General features: G+C 44.8%; 2 protein-coding genes across 2 annotated transcripts in view; one reads left to right on the top strand and one right to left on the bottom strand.

Annotated features, from left to right (window-relative positions):
* Positions 1–1000: 1000 nt before the first annotated feature.
* CUNH2orf68 (chromosome unknown C2orf68 homolog) lies at positions 1001–3423 on the bottom strand. The gene is made up of 4 exons (XM_005076097.4): positions 3215–3423; positions 3018–3136; positions 2058–2209; positions 1001–1716 (listed from the first exon to the last, which is right to left on the bottom strand). The coding sequence occupies exons 1-4, from the start codon at positions 3319–3321 to the stop codon at positions 1594–1596; spliced, it is 501 nt and encodes a 166-aa protein (XP_005076154.1). The 5' UTR covers positions 3322–3423; the 3' UTR covers positions 1001–1593.
* Positions 3424–5911: 2488 nt separating this feature from the next.
* The window catches only part of Usp39 (ubiquitin specific peptidase 39), a 29181-nt gene continuing 12704 nt past the window's right edge, over positions 5912–22388 (top strand). The window contains exons 1-7 of the mRNA XM_005076095.4: positions 5912–6238; positions 8027–8096; positions 10971–11065; positions 14717–14853; positions 15411–15563; positions 16830–17055; positions 21222–21299. Of these exons, the coding sequence (XP_005076152.1) occupies positions 5974–6238; positions 8027–8096; positions 10971–11065; positions 14717–14853; positions 15411–15563; positions 16830–17055; positions 21222–21299 (1024 nt within the window). The 5' untranslated portion in view covers positions 5912–5973. The remainder of the gene's footprint in view (positions 6239–8026; positions 8097–10970; positions 11066–14716; positions 14854–15410; positions 15564–16829; positions 17056–21221; positions 21300–22388) is intronic.

Raw genomic sequence — 22388 nt, 5'->3', positions numbered from 1 at the left:
ATTCCTGTGCACAGGATGTGTTGTGGACTTCAGACTTTAGCCTAATCTTGTGTTGGAAAACATGTCCCCTGTTGGGAAAATGCTATGTCTGGGGATCTTTACTCAGAGGACCTAAGTTACATTTATTTAATTTTTTTCTTGAAACAACTTAGGTTGGTCTTTAACTTGCAGCAATTCTCCTACTTTGGCCTCCTGCATACTGGGGTTACAAGTGTGTATAACCATGCTCAGACATATTCTTGGCAGGCAGGAAAGAAGAAAGCATGGGGTGGAGAAGTGTTCATTTCACTTGTCTATGATGTTCTTCAGGCTCGCTCTCTCTCTTTTATTTCAACTATAGCCATCCCCCCCAAAAGAGGCAATTATAGCTATGGTCAACTTTTCCAACTTCAATAATTCAGGACTGTTAAGCCATAATTGAAGAGTTAGTTTCAAGTTTGTTTTGATGATTCCCCTCTAGTCTGAGCAGAAGGTAGTCTGTTTATAGCTGGGGGTGAATCTGGTAGGCCTAGCCAAGGCAGGGTTTTCTTTTCTTTTTTTTTTTTGGTTTTTCGAGACAGGGTCTCTCTGTGGCTTTGGAGGCTGTCCTGGAACTCGCTCTGTAGACCAGGCTGGTCTCGAACTCACAGAGATCCACCTGCCTCTGCCTCCCGAGTGCTGGGATTAAAGGCGTGTGCCACCAACGCCCGGCTTTCTTTTCTTTTTTAACCTATTTTTTTTTTTTTTTTTTTGAGACAGGGTCTCTCTACAGAGCCCAGACTGTCCTGGAACTTCCTTTGTTCCAGGCTGACCTTGAACTCACAAAGAGCTTCCTGCTTCTACCTCTTGAGGGCTGGGATTAAAGGTGTGTGCCACCACTCCCAGCAGGCAGGTTTTCCAAAGATGATTGAAGCTTGGCTCCGAGTCTTCTTCCTCCGTGTCCTACACAGTCTTCTACATAGTGCAGAGCAGTGGGGCATATGAACAGCTTGGGGAAGCCATTGAAGGGGAAGGAGATGTGTTTCCAAAGCAAAGTTCTCCTGTTTTATTGGCATCAGAATTACTTGGAGAACTTGTTAGGAAGGCAGGCTCCCAGAACCCCCACTTCCAAATTCCTGAGTGGCAGAGAAACAGTCATGTTGGGAGGGTGAGAAATGGATTCTACCCATGGCAAAAAGATAGGAGAAGTGACAACTGGTCTAAGGAAAGATGGGTGAAAGAAAGCAGAAACACAAAGAACCACAAAATGACATACGTGGCTCATGAAACGGCCTAGCAAATAACCTCGTCAAGACAGCAGCATGTGGGCAAAGGCTTCAAAAGCCCTGATTCTCCCTGAAGTCTCTGCCCCAAAATGCCGAGTTAGTCAAAACTGTCATAAGATTCCAGAATGTTAGGTCAGACAAATGGGCCAATACACATAAAAGAGTGGCTGCTGGGAGGTAGGCCAGATGTGGTTCTGCAACACCCTTGTGGATATAGCAGCTTGGAGACGGAGGACAAGGATCCCTGAAGATCAAATAGACTGGTCCTGGTACCCCCAAACTAGAGGTAAGTTCCCTGGGTGAAATTCTGCCAAGTGCAGTGAACCCTGCCTGAATGCTTTCAACCCGGTCAGTGTCGGCTCTGGCGCTTCGCAAGCTCTTCCTGGATGCGCAATCTGAGGGCCTCTCGCATGGCTGGATCCAGAGGTGTATGTGCTGATACCTCCTCACTCACCCTTCTGGGATCGTCATCCTACACAGAGGAAGAGTCAGGAAGCTCAGAACCGGTCTCTTTCAGGAAAGTGACCTGCCCTGTCCCTAGACAGCATTCTCATAGAATTCTTTGGCTTAATGCCAAAGGAATCCCCTGTAATTAATAGTGATTCTCCATTGAGGGTGACAAGTTCTCTGGTGTCCCCCCCAACTAAGAATCACTGTGTGCTGAGGAAGTTGTACCTGATGACAATGCCCAGTAGTCCCATGTGGAAGACATGTTTTCCCACTGGCCCTGAGATAAACATGGGCTCAGGGACTGTCAGCAGTTTCCATCATAGCCCAGGACCTTCAGGCTGCAGCTGATTCCAGAAGGCGTACCTGATACACAATAACTGATGTGACCTCTCCACTGTCCGCCTCATACTCTAAGCAGAAGAGCTGGCGGCCAGGAGGCTCCAGCTCAGAGCTGCCACTACTGCTGCTTTCAGTGGACTCCTCACAGTCCGGGTTGACTAGGTGGGCAGAGACATCTGTAAGGGCAAACCAGAATGAGAGGGAAAAGGGGATGCAGCTAAAACCTCTACCCATACACATAATCAGGAAAAGAGCACCAAGAAAGCCTCCAAGCTTCCAACAGACTCTGGGTATGTATGAGCCCGTGTGCCGGGGAACTGCCAGTCAGGATTTTAACTTCCCTTTCTATCTCTACTCCAGTACAGTTCTGTTACAAAGTAGGTACAAGATGCGCATGTCTCCAGCAAATATCTCTGGGAGCTGCTGAAAGGATGGGCGGCACTCCAGGCTCTGCCATTTACTAGCTCTGAGATGTCGGACAACTTATCATTCCACCTCTTTGGACAGTGAAACAGAAGTAACAGTTTTCAGCTTATGGTGTCCTATGGACTCAACGAGTTAATGTGCTCAAGATCTGTAAATAATAGCACACAAACTTAAGTGTCATGTGTTCGTTAAAGTGAGTTCATGGTCACAGGAAAACCGGGAAAAGGCCATTTACTGAGTTCATTTCATTTCATTTACTAGCCGTTTTTGTTTTTAAAAATCTCAGCTAGATTTTCTCTCTTCCAGGTCCAGGGATATTAAAACATTGCATGACAGACCACACCACACCGTGTGATTCCTGGCCAGGTCCCATGTACCTTCAGTAAAGTGTTGCTTAACTGGGGTCACGAGCCCTGAAGCGGAGATCTGGGGGCGCTGAGGCAGTGGCTTCTGTAAGGGCTGAGACGAGAGGGGGGGCCCCTGACACGGAGAAGAGGGGGCTTGCCCAGAGGGCGGTGCTTGTCCAGGGGGCGGGGCCGCGGGTGGGCAGCAGCTCACCTCGGTGGCGAGGCAGGTACACCTGTAGGTCTGGCTTGCGGGGCCGCGTGGGTGCGGGTGTGTGGCGCCTCCTCGTCTTCTCCTTGGCCGCTTGCTTCACCTTCTTGTCGTAGTCGTCCCTGCGGGGAGCCGAGCGGGAGTCAGGCGCTTGTCACCCGGCCGAATCGGGCCGGGCCGGGCCTGGGGCAGGGCGGTACCGAGCGATCTGGTTCCGGCGGATGTGATGTACGAAGCCGTGGCTCATGTCCAGACGCCCGCCGGGCTTGCAGCATAGCCCCGGGCCTGGATCCCGTGCCGCCTCCATCAGATATTGGGCGCAGAGCTGCAGCAACCGCCACAACGGCCGCGGAACTGAAGCCGCCAGCGGCGGACCGCGACTTCCGGCTGCGGACCACGACTTCCGGTTCGATGCCCTTCTTCCGGTTGCGTAGGAGCCAGTACGGCAAAGCGTTGATGCTTTCAGAATGATCTGGTGTAGTGGAGCGCTGTTAGGGCGGGATTTTCGCTTTCTCTGTAGTATCACCAACACGAAAGAAGGATTTTATAGTTGATGTACCAGGGAATTATAAAAAATGCGAGTCATCCATGAGCACTGAAAACTATCCCTACAGATGTTAGCTTTCTTTTCTAACCTTTTAAAGTTAGTTCTTTAGTGTACAGTACGATGAGCTTCATTATGATATCAAATATATAAGTATATGTGTATCTATTTATTCGTATGTTTAAGGGCAGATGCTGTTCAAGAGGAAGTGATATTTTGTGATCCCCATCACCTCTGCTCCCTCTCCTTTCCCTTTAAACCTCCAACTTACCCTTCCAGTTCTTTCACACACACTGAGAGCATTAAATCTGGGTTCTGTATATGGGAAAAATGTGCAATACTTGCGACTCATCGTCCCAAATCTTACTGAATTCACTTAACATGATCTCTAGGTTCACCATTCCCTGCAAATGACATATTTCCATTCTTTTTGGCAGAAGAAAAGAGAAAATGTATGTGCCACTTGGTTGACTCTGATCCAACTGTGCCTAAGTTTCCTTTTGTGTGTGTGTGTTTGTGGTGTGCAGTGTATGCACGTGTGTGTGTGTGTGTGTGTGTGTTTGTGGCCAGTGGAGGATACAGGTGCTCTGGTCTGTGTTCTCTACTTGTTCTTTTGAGATAGGGTCTCTCACTGAGCCTGTGGTTAAGCTGGCAGCCATCAAGCCCATGAAGTCCTCCTGTCTTCACCTCCAAAGGGCTAGGATATAGACATGTTCAGGCCATGCCTACTGTAGATTCCCCCCCACCCCTCCAGGCAGAGTTTGTGTGTGTCGCTCTGGCTGCCCTGGAACTCATTCTGTAGACCAGGCTGGCCTTCAACTCACAGAGATTCACCTGCCTCTGCCTCCCAAGTGCTGGGATTAAAGGCGTGCACCATCACCATCCGGTTTACTATAGGCTTTTTACATGGGTGTTGGGATTTGAACTCAGATCCTCATGCTTGTACAGTAAGCATTCTCACCAGCTGAGCCATCTCCCCAGTTGCTTGCTTATTTTCTTTCTTTCTTTCTTTCTTTTTTTTTTTTGAGACAGGGTTTCTCTGTATTGTTTTGGAGACTGTCCTGGAACTCGCTCTGTAGACCAGGCTGGCCTCGAACTCAGAGATCTGCCTGCCTCTGCCTCCCGAGTGCTGGGATAAAAGGTGTGTGCCACCAACGCCCAGCTTGCTTGCTTATTTTCAAGTGGGCATACTAAGAGCATGTCTCTTATAGGTAATGAGGCAGACAAGTGCTCAGGTGGTTTTCCCCATCCATACCCAGCCCCTATTCCAGCCACACTGGTGCTGCACTGTCTCGGCCCAGATCACTTGCTTAATTGTGCCCATGGGAGGAGCCAAGGCTTTTGAGGGTCTAATAATATACAGGCATCTCTCCCTTCTTTTTTTTTCCTTCTGCTATGTAGCTCAGGATAGTCTCGACCTAATTATGTAGCTCAGGTTGGCCTTAAACTTTGGGAATCTTCCTGCCTCAGCCCGAGTGTGTGTGTGTGTGTGTGTGTGTGTGTGTGTGTGTGTATGTGTCCTTGTTTTAAAATGTGAAAACCAGGAACTCATTATTAGAACAGTGACAAACTCTAGTACAACTGTGTGATGGAATATTGCAATGCAATGTAAAGGAATAGATTGTCTATACTCCATGTGTAAAAGAGGCCAAGTTATAAAGAGTTAACACTGTATAACTCTTGAGTATAGAATTCTAGGAAATGCAGTCACCCAGTGGTTTGGGTGGGAATCCACAGGAGCACAAGGGCATTTCTGGAGTGAGACAAGTTTCTTCCCTTGATTATGGCAATGGATTCACAAGTGTTCACACATCAGAATTTAGCAAATTACACTTGTCAAACATGTGGTACTCTGTATGTCAATTATACCTCAATGGAACTGTTCAAATAGGCAGGAACTAAGGCATGCCTCAGTGGTAAAACTGTATTTGGAGTTTTATTAGCTAAACAGTAAGTGAGCCTTGCCAGAGTATTTGCAATTTTCTTATTTCAGGATCCCTCTAAATATGGTACTAATTGAAGTTCCCAGGTACAAACCTGAAAGAAGGAGATAATTTGGGAATACTGACTCTTTTTCTGTGTAGGTCATCAGAGGACATCTCTGGATTGTCATTTCGAGACACATACTGTCTTGAAGATATCTAGGGTCGAATGCCAGCTTCCTTTCTTCTACAGTCACCGTAGCCTGCGAAAGGTTTCTATCTCTTTAAGCTGTGAAGAGATGATGGGTAAAGAAGCAGTAGGCTCTCAGTTGTCTCAACTGGGCAGGTAGCGCCTAGTAGGTTCCAGCCGCTTGTATTGTCCCTCTCAGCGACTCGTAGCGAGCTGCGCGTCTGAGGCCAGCTCGGCTCCTGATTGGCCGCGTGCCTCCAGCGTGCGCGGGGCCAGCGCGGAAGCTCCTAGCCGGTGGCGGCGATGTCTAGCCGGTCTAAGCGGCAGTCTCATGGGTCCACCCGCGGGAAGCGCGAGTCCGAGTCGCGGGGGAGCTCGGGTCGCATCAAGAAGGAGCGAGACCGCGAGCGGGAGCCGGAGGCGGCGAGCTCCCGGGGAAGCCCGGTCCGCGTGAAGCGTGAAGCCGAGCCGACTGCGCGAGAGGTCCCGGCGCCTGCGCCCCTGGCCGTGAGGGTGAAGCGGGAGCGCGAGGCCGATGAGGATTCGGAGCCCGAGCGGGAGGTGCGAGGTGCGCGGGGCCGGGCCGGGTGCGCCCTCCACCCTCGCCTGCTTCTCTTCTCCTTTTTCTTTTCTTTTCTTTTTTTTTTTTTGAGACAGGGTCTTAGGAACTTGCTGTAGTAGCCAAAGATGACTTTCCTTTTGCCTTCACCTCCTGCCATTTTTCGCCTGCTTTTTACTTTTCCTTACTTTTTACGCTTCCCTGCCCAAGGTTGAATCCAGACTGGACTGTCTTCAGGAGAAGACAATTCTAATACTAAACGTTGTCACGATACATCACATGGGTTAGGTGCTCTGCTGATAGCTTTACAGATGTGCCCCTCTCCAGTTTTTGCAAAATTCCTAAGATGCAGGGTCCTGTTGTAATATCTGGAATAAGCTCGTTCAGCCGAGATCTCTGTGCACCCGGTTAAAATACTGTCTGTATTAGTTCAGTAGTTTGGAGTCAGTTCTGCTTCTCCTGAATTTTACAGGAGGTTGTTGTAGAGGTTCTGTATTGTTTTGTCAAAGATGTTGATATAGTGACCAGCCTTGGGAGACATTGTGTTATTCTGTAGAGCTAAAGGGACTCAAACTCACAAGCAGATAGGATTCTCTTAAGGGCAAGATTCTTCAATAAGGCAATCCAGTTTGAGCACTGGCTCTTTTTCTATTCTCTTGTGTGAGTTGAATCCAGGAACTGGCGAAGATGTCATGTTATTGGCTACTGTTATAGACTCTTTGTTTTAGTCAGTGATCACATGCCTTCCATCAGTGTTCATTAACTCTCAGAACTGTGACAATTCTTGGGCAAATGGTAGATTTAAGACGTTCAGCTTATCTTAATACTTGTGATATATTATTGGGTTTTGTTTTGTTTTGAGACAGGGTTTCTTTGTGTAGCTTTGGCAGTTCTGGAACTCGCTCTGTAGACCAGGCTGGCCTCCAACTCACAGAGATCACCTGCCTCTGCCTCCTGAGTGCTGGGGTTAAAGGTGTGAGTCACCACCACTCAGTACCTCATTAGATATTTATGTATAGCATCTTTTTGTTTTGTTTTGTTTTTCGGCGCAGGGTTTCTCTGTGTACCTTTGGAGCCTGTCCTGGAACTTGTCTGTAGACCAGGCTGACCTCGAACTCACTGAGATCTGCCTGCCTTTGCCTCCCGAGTGCTGGGATTAAAGACTATAGAAGCCACTGCCTGGCTATTTACAGGGTTTTAATAAATAACGTTGGCTGGCCCAGAACTTTCTCTATAGATCTCAAACTCACAGATTTCTCCTGTCTTTCCCTCTCAAAGGCTAGGATTAATGGTGTGTGCGCCACCATACATTGTGGGGGGAAAAAAAGGTTTAGTACATTTATTTATATATGTGTGTTGCATATACCATGGTGTACATGTGGAGGTCAGAGGGCACTTTGTGAGAGTTCTCTCTTGCTACCTTGAAGGTCCCAAGAATTGAACTCCGGTAATTAGATTTGGTGACAAGCTGTCTCACTTGCCTGGATTATGTAATAATGTGAATTAATCTCTTGTTAGTTATATGTGTAATAGATCTACTCTCAGTTTGCATCCTTTGAATATTGTCACTACAAAAAAATTAAAAGCTCATCTTAATCTTAGTTGATCAAATTTTCCCATTTCCATGGGAAATAGCAACAAACAACAAAATGTACCTGTGATTTGAGTAATCTGTTGTTCTCCATTTATGATGCTGTGTAAGAGCAAATCTTGCCCTTGCTAATTAAGTGCTCTACCACTGGGTTACATCCCAGCACAAGTTTTCCATTTTAAAGTCTGTGATGGATTTCTTCTCAGCAAAGAATGGCCGAGTGGATTCTGAGGATCGGAGGAGTCGTCACTGCCCATACCTGGATACCATTAACAGGTCAGTGATATGGAGAGGATGAGGAAAAGTCTTGGCTATGTCTCAGCAGTGGAGTACTTGGCCTGACTTTTCAGAGGCCCAAGGTTTAACTTCCAGTACCATACAAACAAATCAGTAAATTTTGAGATACAGACTGTAGTAAAAATGTAGAAAAATTTCCGAACTCAGCAGTGAACAATTCATTCAAACTTTCCTCCTTTTAAGCCTTTCTGCCTTGAAAATGGTGCTTCTTGCCATGGTCTTCCATGTTGTCCCTTTAAAATGGTGGAATGAGTTAGTTTGTTATGTCTCTGGCTTTCCTAGAACTCAGTCTGTGACCAGGCTGCTGGGGTCACAGACATGTGACACCAATGCCTGGTGAGTGAGCTACTTACACACTAAGAGCTATTAGCTAATTCTGAATTTGTGTTTTGTAACTAAGGGATACATGGTGTATCTGAATTTACAGTAGGAAACTGAAGTATTTATTGAATCCACACCACTTATTGGGTTATCTAGATTTTCAGAATCCAACAAACAAAATATAATTTTTTTCTTTGTTAATGAAGTAGAGTTGGGGTTTGAAGATATTTTAATATCTGCTTAAGCACAGGGTTAAGGGAAAGAGGTGCTCATAAGAAAATAAGACATATCTAAGAGCATGGCTGTGAGATTCTCAAAGAAGAGTTGCCAAGACTTTTATTATTTCAAGATCTAGTTATTTATGTATATGTGTGTTCTTTCACAAGTTAATGTGCATCCTGTGTGTGCAGGCGCCTGTGGAAGCCAGAAGAGGGTGATAATTCCCTTGGACGTGAACTTGAGGGTGGTTTTGAGCTGCCTCGTGTGGGTGCCAGGAACTGAACTTCAGTTGTCTGCCACAGTAGCAGTTGCTCTTAACTACTGAGCCGTCTCTCCAGTACCCCTGTTTTTTTTTTTTTTTTTTTTTTTGTTATAGCAGAGATAGTCCCCTTATCCTGTATTTTCTTTGATTTCCAGTTGTTCACAGCCTATCTTCTAGGATAGTGGTGTCCAATAGACTCCTCCACAACAGAATTGCATTAAAATGTTTGTTTTTTGAGACAAAGTCCTGATATATAGCCCAGGCTGACATTGAATTCTCGATCCTCTTACCTCAGCTCCTAAGTGCTGGGGTTACAGGTGTGCCCCATCAATTCCACTAGTAATTGCTCTTCATAAGGACTGTGGGAACCACAGACTACACGTGGCTCTTGAGGATTTGAAATATGCCTTTAGCAGTTGCAGCACTGATTTCTTAGTTTCTTTGTTGTGCTAGAAATCAAATCCAGGACATTCATGCTGGACATGCTTTACCACTGAGCTATACTTCTGCCCATTTTTAATTTAAAGCTTAGTTATCAATAACCATTTGTAGCTAAATAGTCCTTCAGCAATGCAACTATTAATATTTACTATTAAATCTTTTTCACAGTTGTGGATTCAGTGGACATAAAAGACTTTTTTGTTCTTTTCTGCTCAGCAGTCACATAACTGTTGTTTTGTGCTTGCACGTGCGCTCTCTCTCTCTCTCTCTCTCTCTCTCTCTCTCTCTCTCTCTCTCTCTCTCTCTCTCTCTATCTCTCTTTTGTGTGTGCTAGGGTCTTATGCTTGCTGGGCAAGTGCTCTGACACTGAGCAAAAACCCCCAACCACTTCCCATTAATTATTTATTTGTTTGTTTGGTTTGGTTTTTGATACAGTGTTTCTCTGGGTTACAGCTCTGGCTGTCCTGGACTGAAACTCACAAGAGATCCTCCTGCCTCTGCCTCCCAAGTGCTGGGATTAAAGACGTGAGCCACCACTGCCTGGCCATTCCTTTTTTTTGAGCAAAAATAAAATGGGTCTCACTTTGTAGCCCCAACTGGCCTGGAATGCAATGTGCAGACTAGACTGGTCTCAGACTGATAGACATCCACCTGCTTCTGCCTCATGAGTGCTGGAATTAAAGGTATGTGTCATCATGCCTGGCAGAAGTTTTTGTTTCTAAAAGGGTGTGTTCACACTTTATGTCCTCTCATTCTCTCAGGGCTGTTGGGTTCTTATTTTAGTCCTATTTGTTGCTTTCCCTGCAAAGAATATAACTATAAAAAGGAAGGTTCTTTTTTTGTCTTTGACATCTTACTGTATAGTCTAGGCTGATCTGGAACACTGTGTAGCTGTAGCTGTCCTCAGATTTGCAGTCTTCCTGACTCAGTCTCTGAAGTGCCAGGGTTACAGAAGTGAGCCACTCTGAAAAGATTGTCCCTGATATCCATGGGAGGAGTGCAACCAAGATTCCCTGATGCATGCCAAAATTGGGCTGTTCAAGTTTTTATGAACAGTGGGTTGATATTTACATATAATCTATGAGTATCCTGTTGCTTTAAATTATCTGAGGTTACAAATCCAAAAAACAGGGCCAGTGCTACATAAAATAGTTGTCATTTTGGGGATAATGGCCAAAGGGGGAAAAAAGTCCATTTGTGTATAGTGCAGGTGTTTATTTTTCCCGAACATCGATCCACAGTTGTTGAATGTAGTGAAAAAGTGTGTCGTGGGCATTTGTGTTTGAGGCAGACACTTTGAGCCTGCTTTGGGGGTGTGCTGGGTATGTAGGTGTTTTTTTGTTGTTGTTGTTGTTGTTTTGAGACAGGGTTTCTCTGTATTGTTTTGGAGGCTGTCCTGGAACTCGCTCTGTAGACCAGGCTGGCCTGGAACTCACAGAGATCCTCCTGCCTCTGCCTCCCGAGTGCTGGAATTAAAGGCGTGCGCCACCAACGCCCGGCTGGGTATGTGGTTTTATGTTGTTGCTGAAGCATTCTCTTAAGGATATGTGTGGCTTGTAGAGCCAACACCACCCTGTCTCTGTTCATTTTTCCTGTGTTCTGTGTTCCAGGAGTGTGCTGGACTTCGACTTTGAGAAACTCTGCTCTATCTCCCTCTCACATATCAATGCGTACGCCTGTCTGGTGTGTGGCAAGTACTTTCAAGGTAAGTAAATGGCACGAATGTTAAGAATGTTAGACATGTTAAGTTTGTGAAGCTTTTTTTTTTTTTTTGGAAGTTAAGTTATTCTTGGGAACCATGTTTAGTAATTCCTGTCTTTGTTCCCAGGAAATTGGAGGTTTTCTCCTTTGTCAGAGTTGAGCACATCTGAAAGGGAGAAAGTTAGTCCTATGAAAAAAGACTAGATCTCCAGGCAATGAGTTTCTAAGTTTCTCCCCCCACACCCCTTTGGTACTGGGCATGGTTCTCAAACATGCGAGTACTCTACCTCTGAGCTGCGTACCCAGCTCCTGGGTTTGTGAGTCTAATGTTTTATGTTTTGTATCTTTGTTGTTTTGAGATGGGGTCTGAGTATGTGGGTCAGGCTTGTCTTGAACTTGAGCCTCCTCCCCTGTGCTTTCTCATGTGGGATTTGCAGGTGCTCCCCATCACCATCTCCTGAGAATATTCACTAAGTTCTTATCTAAAAATGTATTATTTAGACCAAAAGAGTAATGTGTACACACATAGTATATATACTGGGGAAGTGTAAAAAGAGAAGCCACAGTTCTTGATTTTGTAGGGAGCTTATGTGAAGTCAAGGTTGACACACAAAAGAATCAGAAAATCCCACAAGAAGTCAGGGTTGACACATAAAACAACCAGAAAATCCCACAAGACCTTAATGATTTCTTCTAGACTGTATAGCAATGAATAAAACTGAACAGAAGATAGTCAAATATGTGAAGGCCAGTTTTTCCTCCCCCTTTGATATTTTATGACAGTACCTCAGTATGTAGCCCTGATTGGCCTAGGACTCACTATATTGGCCTAAATGGCTTGAGTTTTTCTCAGTTCACCTGTCTCTTGTCATCTAAGTGCTGGACTTATAGGTGCTGTCACCATGCCTGTCCCCAAAGTCAATTCCTAAAAACTTATTACATTACATTAAGGTTATTATTTTTAAGTATGTATGTGGATATTTGTGGGTGCATTTGTGAGCTTGTGTAGAAGTCAGCGGACAGCTTTGGGAGTTACTTCTCTTTCCACCATGTGGGTTCCGAGGACTGAACTCAGGTCATTAGGTTTGGTGACAAATGCCTTTACCTACTGAACCATCTTGCCAGCTTCCTAAGGGGGGGAGAGAGAGAGGGGGAGGGAGGGAGGGAGGGAGGGAGGGAGGGAGGAGAGAGAAGAGAGAGAGTGTGTGTGTGTGTCACCATGCCCAACCTTTTTTTTTTTTTAAAAGTAACAGTTTTTCAAGACAGGGTTTCTCTGTGTAGCCCCCACTGTCCTAGAATTAGTTCTGTAGACCAGGCTGTCCTCAAACTCAGATCCGCCTGGCTCTGCCTTCTGAGTGCTGGGATTAAAGGCGTGCAACATTACCACTCCTCTTGGCCTTTATTTTTGATATTGTAGATTAGTATGTGAAGTGATAGGTTTCATATGCATCTTCATATATACGTGTCGTTATACTTTGTTTTCATTTTCTTTTCTTTTTTTGCTTCTTGAGACAGTATTTCTCTTTCTCTGTGTAACAGCCCTGGCTGTCCTGGAACTCACTTTCTGTATACAAGGCTGACCTCAAACTCGATATCTGCTCACCTCTGCTGGGATTACAAGTGTGTGCCACCACCACCCAGCCTATTTTTTCCTCTTACTCCTCCTCTGTAAACACCTTGGATGTGTCCCGGGAGGGTGATACTAAATAGAGAAGCGCTGGAAGGCTGGTGCAGACTATTGTCCCAGCTTCTTGGGAGCCTGAGATGGGCAGGTGGAGGAAATTTTGAGACAGCTTAGGCATCTTAGCAAGACTGTCTCAAAGTTAAAGATCCTGGGAGGGTAGCCTGTAGTTGTTTTTTGTTTTTTGTTTTTAACATTTTGGGGCCCTACCACCCAGCTTCCAGATAGATACATGGAGACTTACTGTTAAGCCTGGCCTTAGTTTGGCTTGTTTCTAGCTAGCTTTTCCAAGTTTAATTATCCCATTTCTCTTTAACTACCTTTTGCCTCTGGACTTTTTACCTTTCTTTATTCTATATGTCTTTCTTCCCTTCTTACTCTGTAGTTGGCCCCTGGCATCCTCCTCTCCTTTTCTCGTTCTTCCTCACTCTTCACTTCTCTCAAGCCTAGATTTCTCCTCCTGCCTGGCAGCCCCGCCTTTTCCTCTCTCTTGCCTAGCTCTTGGCTGTTCAGCTTTTTATTAGACCTTCGGGTGTTTTAGGCAGCAGAGTAACACAGTTTTACAGAGTGAAACAAATGTAACATAAAAGAATGCACCATATCTTTGCATCATTAAACAAATATCCCACAGTATACATGAATGTAATACATCTTAAAATAATATCCCACAGTATACATGAATGTAATACATCTTAAACTAGTATTCCACAGTATACATGAAGGTAATACATCTTAAACTAATATCCCACAGCATACATGAATGTCATACATCTTAAACTAATATCCCACAGTATACATGAATGTCATACATCTTAAACTAATATCCCACAGTATACATGAATGTAATACATGTTAAACTAATATCCCACAGCATACATGAATGTAATACATCTTAAACTAATATCCCACAATATACATGAATGTAATACATCTTAAACTAGTATCTCACAGTATACATGAATTAATACATCTTAAACTAGTATCTCACAGTATACATGAATATAATACATCTTAAACTAATATCCCACAGTATACATGAATGTAATACATGTTAAACTAATATCCCACAGTATACATGAATGTAATACATCTTAAACTAATATCCCACAGTATACATGAATGTAATACATGTTAAACTAATATCCCACAGTATGCATGAATGTAATACATCTTAAACTAATATCCCACAGTATACATGAATGTAATACATCTTAAACTAATATCCCACAGTATACATGAATGTCATACATCTTAAACTAATATTCCACAGTATACATGAATGTCATACATCTTACACTAGTATTCCACAACAGTAGCCTAGTGCTAGAGTGGCTAAGTGTGCACAAAACTCTGGGTTAGCATCGGTGCTGCTGATCGGCAGAACACAAAGAGGTGCAGCATGGACAGGGGACTTAGGTACAGGATTGTCCCAAACCTGGGCAGGTGAAGTTGAAGACAGAGCTGATGAGCAGGCCCCTCAGGATAGGTGCATCTCTGTGTTTGTGTGTACTTATGTTTCTGCGTATTAAGTAATATATTCTTCAGTACTCTAGTTTCTGATACATATGAAGCTGGTTTATGTTTATGCTTTATGTTGAGACTAATTTCCCTAACTTATGTCTTTTTGTTTTGTTTTGTTTTTCGAGACAGGGTTTCTCTGTGGCTTTGGAGGCTGTCCTGGAACTCGTTTGGTAGTCCAGGCTGTTCTCGAACTCACAGAGATCCGCCTGCCTCTGCCTCCCGAGTGCTGGGATTAAAGGCGTGCGCCACCAACGCCCAGCCCCTAACTTATGTCTTAATGCTCTTTCTGGTTCTCTTTGTGAGAGAAGTTTTTGTGGGGATTAATTTCATGGATGGCATAGGACTCTCTTTGTTTTTGTTTTTAACATGTTTTACACAAGATAATGGAACAGGAGCAGATATGATCTGTGCCTTTCTAGGCCTTTCTCTGACAGCCCTTCCCCTTCCCCACAGGCCGGGGCTTGAAGTCTCATGCCTACATCCACAGCGTCCAGTTCAGCCACCACGTCTTCCTCAACCTCCATACTCTCAAGTTTTACTGCCTTCCTGACAACTATGAGATCATCGATTCCTCACTGGAGGATATCACAGTATGTGTCCTAGGTTGCTGGGACAGGGCATGTTTTGTGAGCTATCCCAAGGGTCAGGGTGGTATCTGAGAGAAAGCAAAAAAGTGGAATAAATTCATGTTTCACAGTAAGTTCATGATGATTCTGTGACTGGTAAGATTCCATCCCTGACTTCACAGCACTGGGGAGGCTCAGAATTGTGGCACTCCCAGGGAAAGAGGTGCTCCATTCTTGTACTAGATACATGTGACAGTCTGCTGGAGACTCATGCTCCTGCTATCTTCATAGTCGCGAGGATCCTGGGTTCCGGCATCCATTGATTATGGAGTCCACCAGACTGTAGGGCTGAAGACAGACCTGAAGTTGAGTGATTCAGGATTAGACACAAAACCCTTGCAGATGAGCTCTGTGGAGGACTTACTCCATTACCTTGGTCTTCATCCCTTGTGGCTGGGGCTTTTGGGTGTGTAGTGGGGTAGTCATGACCAGAAAATTTTTATTTTTAGTAGGGATTGCTGTTCTGGACATACCCTGTGAACCCTGTTTACAACAACTTAGAGTTTCCTTTTGCTTGGCAGTACGTGTTGAAGCCTACTTTCACAAAGCAGCAAATTGCAAACTTGGACAAGCAAGCCAAATTGTCCCGGGCATATGATGGTACTACTTACCTGCCAGGGATCGTGGGGTTGAACAACATAAAAGCCAACGACTATGCAAATGCGGTGCTGCAGGTAGGATCCGGAAAGAACATTGGGACATTGGGAGGAGGGAGTAACTGGAAGCAGTGTGAGGGTTGCCAGGAAGTTACTGCTTTTTTGTTTTTACCCCCTCCCCCGAAGTTACTGCTTTCTTAGAGAGCGCATTCAGAAGGTTCCAGACCCCAGGTCTGTTTGAGGACTCTGCTTGAGCATTTGTTCTGCAGCTGGTAGAACATTCCTCTCTGGTCAAGGGGTGACTACTACATGGTGAGGGATTTTCAGCTGCTAGGCTTATGACTCCTGCAGTTTCCAGGTAATAAGAGGGGGACTCTGTTGCTAGGCAATGACAAAATGAAACACTGAGGTTGCATTTCTATTTCTTTTCCTGCCTCTTTCCCTCCCTTCTTTCTTCCTTTCTCTTTTTTTCTTTTTTCCCAAGACAGGGTTTCTCTGTGTAGCTTTGGAGCCTGTCCTGGAACTTTCTCTGTAGACCAGCCTGGCCTCGAACTCACAGAGCTCTCTCTGCCTCTGCCTCCCAGGTGCTGGGATTAAAGGTGTGCGCCACCAGCACCTGGCTCTTTCTTCGTTTCTTTGCATATGTATGTACTGTGTGAATATACGCATGTGTGAGTGCCTGTATTATGGAGTCCAGAGGAAGGTGTTGTATCCCTTGGAGCTGGAGTCGCAGGCAGTTCTGATCTGCCAGACGTGGGTTCTGGGTGTCCTCTGCATATCAGGGTGCACTGTATAAACTGCCGAGCCATGTCTCCAGCCCTGAATACTCTTTTTTTTTTTTTTTTACCCCACTTGCCCCGCCCCGAATACTCTTAAAATTTACTTCTTTTGGTTTTGTTGCTTTTTGTTGTTGTTTACTTATTTATTTGTTTGGTTGTTCTGCATGTGTTTTGTTGTTGTAGTTTGTTTTGTTCTATTTTTGATTTTTTTTTTAACTAGGGTCTTGCTTTGTAGCCCAAGCTACTCACTACATAGTCCAGGCTGGCTTCAAACTTGTGGTAGTTATCCTGTCTCAGCCTCCCAAGTATTGGAATTACAGACCTGAGAGTCTGTGCTTGGCTTTAAAGTCCTTCATAGTGTGCACATTCACTAAGTATTTGTCAACCTTTATTTTGTGTGACTCAGTGAAGGACATTGCACTGAGCTCTGGCATCATTTTTTGAGAGTCAGTTTCTTTTGGACATTTTAAGTCTATCCTAGGCCTGTCACAGGCTTTAGCTGAACAGCCTGATCTTAAAGGGTCCTGCAAGGGGCTTTGTGCTAACTGGAATGCTTGATTTTCAGGCTCTGTCAAACGTTCCTCCTCTGCGGAACTACTTCCTGGAGGAAGACAATTACAAGAACATCAAGCGCCCTCCAGGGGATATCATGTTCTTGTTGGTCCAGCGTTTTGGAGAGCTGATGAGAAAGCTCTGGAACCCCCGAAACTTCAAGGCACATGTTTCTCCTCATGAGATGCTTCAGGCTGTTGTCCTTTGCAGCAAGAAGACCTTCCAGATCACCAAACAAGGTGAGAAACAAGTGACCCACGTCTCTCTGATGAGCGCATATATTTCCACTTTGCAGTGGACCCTGATAGGCCGTGAAGGGACTGTCCATGGAAGTGGGTTAGGGTCTTCATTCTTTCTGATCAGTGCTTCCTGTGTAGAGGGACCAAAGAGATTGCATCTGGATGACCATGAAATCTGTTTTATTTGTCAGAAACATGGTATTGCTTATGGGAGAACCTGCTGCCACCTGTGCTGTTCACTCTGCCACGTCCCTAGTGGGTACTTAGGGAACTTTGTTCTGCTCAGTCTCAGCTCTCAGAGCTCAGCTGTAACTGGCAGTGAGTGAAGTCCCCAGTTCCTCTTAGTAGCTGGGTCTTGTGCAGTGCTGTATCACATCCATTTGTTCATCCTGCATTCTTGTTTTGCCTGTAGCCTTGACTAGCCTGGAGCTCACTGTGGACAGAGAGCATTTGTGTTCTGCCTGTCTCTGCCTTCCCAGTGCTGGGCCTTCTTACACTTTTCTTGCTGAGATTTAGAGCTATGGATTGAGGAGTGTGATCATTTTGTTGCTGGAGCTCCCAGGCTAACAGGAAAGGTAATTGTATAGGGAAGTAATCAGAGGGTATAAGTGCTATGATAAGAGAAGGCAGGATCTCCAATTCATCGGAGCATGTGACAAAGACTCAGCTGAACATACAAGAAGAGTCCTGAGTGCTAGGTAGAAGAGGAGGAGGCAGGTTGGCGAGAGGCAGGGTTAGGCAGGCGTGGGGGTTCCAGTGTATAGTTTGGGGTACACAAAGGAGTCTGGCACAGAGTAAGTACTCCATCTTGGGTTCCATGGTCAGTGGAGAGCCAGGGTAGTAGCTAGGAAAGACTTTCCAGTTTCTTGTGTCTTTGTAGGGATACTGGGTTATATTTAAGGTAGAAAATCAGCACTTACAAAAGTGTGACAACATATCTATGATTAAGAAACGTTATTCTGGGTGGGGCAGTGGTGGTGCACACCTTTAATCCCAATGCTGGGAGGTAGAGGCTGGTGGATTTCTAAGTTTGAGGCCAGCCTGGTCTACAGAGTGAGTTCCAGGATAGCCAGGGCTATACACAGACACAGATACACACACACACACACACACACACACACACACACACACACACACACACACACACACACACACACACACACACACACATGCACACACTATTCTGAGCTGGCCATGGTGGTGCCTGCATATATTCCCAGCACCTAGGAGGTAGAGGTAGTTCAACATCATTCTTAGCTACATGAGATCTTTTTTCTCAAAAATCCAAAAACATGGGCTGGAGGGATGGCTCTGTGGTTAAGAACACTAGTTGGTCTTCCAGAGGTCGGTCCTGAGTTCAATTCCCAGCCACCACATGATGGCTCATAGCCTTCTGTATTGAGATCTGGTGCAGTCTTCTGACTAGCAGGCATACATGCAGACAGAACATTGTACATAATAAATTAAAAAAAAAATCCAAAAACAAAATAAAAACTTCATTATTCTCATTGGGAAATGACTTACATAGAGGGAAAGTTCACTGGCTTGCTTTAAAGATTTTTAAAAAATTATTTTATGTGTGTAAGTGTTTTGCCTGTATGTATATTTCTACCATATGCATGCCTGTACCTAAGGAGGCCAGAAGAGGGTTTTAGATTCCCTTGAACTGGAGTTATAGACAGCTGTTAACTGCCATGTGGGTGCTGGGAATCAAACCTGGGTCCCTCTGAAATGCTCTAAAATACTAAGCCATCTTTCCTGTTATTTCTACCCTCCAACACATTGTTTTTTTTTTTTTTTGTTTTTTTTGTTTTTTTTTGGTTTTTCGAAATAGGGTTTTCCTGTGGCTTTGGAGGCTGTCCTGGAACTCACTCTGTAGACCAGACTGGTCTCGAACTCCCAGAAATCCTCCTGCCTCTGCCTCCCGAGTGCTGGGGTTAAAGGCATGCGCTACCACCGCCCAGCCCCCCAACACATTTTTTAAAAATTTTCTTTTAAAGACAGGTTCCCACTATGCAGCCCTAGCTGTCCTGGAACTTACTATGTAGACCAAACAACTCTGAAACTTACAGAGATCCACCTGCCTCTCCATCCTATGTGCTGGAAATAAAGGCATGTGCCATTATACTTCCTTAGTAGTAGCTTTCATATTCTTAGGTACTTAGGAAAGCAGCAGATAAGAGAGTAGATAAGGAGCTGAGACTCTTGGGTTTAGGGTAACAGAGTAACGTACACTTGGGAATTGACTGTATGTTGACCAGAGCCCCATGATTTATTCCCAAATGAGCAGAAGTTACAAAGACATTTGAACATGGTGTTTCATAATTTGTAAGAAGTTCTGTAGTGAGTGGTTTAGTTACAGGACTACAACACTTTACAAAGATCCGAGCGAAGGTCTAAGGATGTAAATGAAGAAAAAGACAGTGGCTCATTCTTACAAGGAGAATGGCGTTTATTTTTAACAAGAGCGGACATGGTGGAAAACCACCAAGGTCAGAAGCCTACGTTCCCAGGGCCCTCTGGCAAAGGATGGGCCAATAACAGGAATTAGCATTTAGACAGTAAGGATGGACAGAAAACAGGAACTTGGGAGGAGGGCATTAGAGGTGTTTTGCTAGAAGCTGCTAGTCATAAGCTGGTCAGCAGACCCCCATGGGAGAAGGGTGCAACAAAGTTCAGTAACATCTTACACTTCTGAACATGTGGACAGCTATTTCCTGTGCTAGATGAACCTTCAAATTTCTAGCATCTAGATTCATAAAGTCATTTTGCTTCTGGACCAACTCTGAGGTCTCAATTTTGTTTGGGTTTTTAAGACTTCTTATTAAGTGTGTGTGTGTGTGTGTGTGTGTGTGTGTGTGTGTGTATTCAGGTGCCCATGGAGGGAGGGAGGGAGAGAGAGAGTGAGTGAGTGTGTGTGCATGCGTGTGCATAGGGGTATGTATATAAACGTGCAGGTGTCCCTGGATTCTAGAAGAGGCTGTTGGATCCGGGAAAGCTGGATGCTGGAGTTACAGGTAGTTGTGAGCCGTCCACTGTAGGTGCTGGGAACTGAACTCAGGCCCCCTGCCCAAGCAGTGAACTTTCTTGTTTTTATATCAAAGCTACAACAAGGTAAGATATTTTTGTAGAGAAATTTGTTTGCCGTGAGTAGGTGTATTTGTTAGCCTTCCCTTTAGCTTTTAACATCTTTGCAAAGTTAAAGCAAGATTGGTTAGAGTTGCAGAAAAGTCTTAACTGTAAGAATAAATTTACACTTACCTAGTTTCTTCTGTCATAGCCATAGTTTGTATTGTCAGTTAAGTACAATTTCCCCAGTATCTGAGACCTGGGAAGTTCTTACTTTGGTCACTTGTAGTTAAATAGAGCATAGTGTGTGGAGGAAAGTAATTTTGTAGAGCTGTCAGGCCTACAAAATCAGGGAGATGAAGTTAAAGAAGACTACACAGCCTTACAGAGTTTAATTGGATGAGCAGAGGGGAAGTAAATGGAGATAGACATCTGGTAAGAGAGTAGCCATTGCTGGGCGTTGGTGGCGCACGCCTTTAATCCCAGCACTCGGGAGGCAGAGGCAGGCGGATCTCTGTGAGTTCGAGGCCAGCCTGGTCTACAGAGCGAGTTCCAGGACAGCCTCCAAAGCCACAGAGAAACCCTGTCTCGAAAAACCAAAAAAAAAAAAAAAAAAAAAAAGAGAGTAGCCATTATCCCAGACAGACTTGAGAGGGCGGCACCTAGCCTTCTCTTAGGCACTCTTACCATGGGCCTAACGTTGCTTGTTCCAGAATCCTTTGCTCTCTAATATGTGTAGATGCCCTCTTCATAGTAGCACTAGAAGTTGCCTTCCTGAAGGACAAGGGTCTTCGTAGGACAGGAAGGGAGGAAGGGAGTCAGCGACACTGTGAAGACATGGATATTACAGATTGTCATTCATTGTTATCACTGGGTGATGAGATACTTTCTGGGACAAAAATGACAGGGTCTAGCTGTGGATCAAAGTACCTTGAGAGAGACTAAAGAGTAAGCTTGACCTTGAGGAAGTGTGGTGCTTGTCGGGTAGAGGGGATGGGGTGCGTGCCTGGAGAGGATGAGGAGAGCCAGCCAGTGCGTGCCTGGGTTCCTTTCCTGCCTCTGAGCTTCAGCAAGCTCCTCTCTTCCTTTGTTCCTAGGGGATGGAGTTGACTTCCTGTCTTGGTTTCTGAACGCTCTGCACTCGGCTCTGGGCGGCACCAAGAAGAAGAAGAAGAGTAAGTCATGCTGCTTGTCAAAAGAGAGCCCTATTTTCTTTTTTTTGTTGTTGTTGTTTTGTTTTTTCTCTAGAAAAAAAATTACAGTTATACTGTTGCCTTCTTTTGAGACCAAGTCTTGCTAGAGCCCAAGCTAGCCTAGAGCTCAGGCTCTTCTTGTCTCAGTTTCTTCCGTGCTGGGATGACTTCGAACTCCTGATCCTTCTGCTCCAGCACCACATGTTGGGATTATAGGCATGTGCCATTAGGCTGGACTAGGCCTGAAGAGACCTTGCTATGTTTTTTGTTAGAATGTGATTATTCTCAATTTATTTTTTTTTCTAGCTTTGTTGTTGTTTTATCTTTTTCTAATCTTTAAAATATAGTCTGCTGCCTAGCCCAGACTGGATTTGGAATTTGTAATCCTCCTGACTCGGCCTCCCATATACTGAGATCACAAATATACACTGCCATGCCTGGCCCCAGTGGCATTTTTAAGCAGAAATGCCTGGAAGGTACTGGGTTAAGTAAGACAGACAGAAGATTTGGCTGTGTGTTGTCACTCCAGAAGTGATCTTGCAACAGCCAAGAGTAGAGTCCTGGTTACCAGAGGCCTGGGGCTAGAAGGGCTCACTAAGACAGAGGAGTTAGCAGGAGAGGCTTTCAGTGTTCTTTGACACAGTAGGTACAAGTGGTTGACAGACACTAACTATGTACTTCAGTATAGCTGCTAGAGAGGATTGTGAATGTTCTGAGCACAAGGGAATGATAAATGTTTAGAAATGAGTATGCCAGTTAGCCTCAGTGGGCCATTATTGAAATAGCACTCTGTCCTTAATAGATTTGGTCTTGGGTATCGGTTAAAGCTCCCTCACTCCGAATGCTGGAATTACAGGCATGTATCATTTGTCTCAGATTAAAGTATTTATTAGTATGCCTGCATGAGTTTATGTGCTCATGTGTACAAGAGCACTTGGAGGTCAGAGGGTGTCAGAAGCCCAGGAATTGGGTTACAGGTGGTTGTGAGCCATCTGATATAGGTTGTAGGAATTCAGTTTTAGTCCTCTGTAAGAGCAGTTTGTGTTCTTAACTGCTAGGCTTCTCTCCAGA

Source organism: Mesocricetus auratus, unplaced genomic scaffold, assembly GCF_017639785.1.
Source record: "Mesocricetus auratus isolate SY011 unplaced genomic scaffold, BCM_Maur_2.0 Super-Scaffold_100676, whole genome shotgun sequence".
Taxonomy (NCBI): Eukaryota; Metazoa; Chordata; class Mammalia; order Rodentia; family Cricetidae; genus Mesocricetus; species Mesocricetus auratus.
The sequence above is the reverse complement of the archived record's forward strand: the minus strand, read 5'-3'. Positions and strand labels throughout refer to the sequence as shown.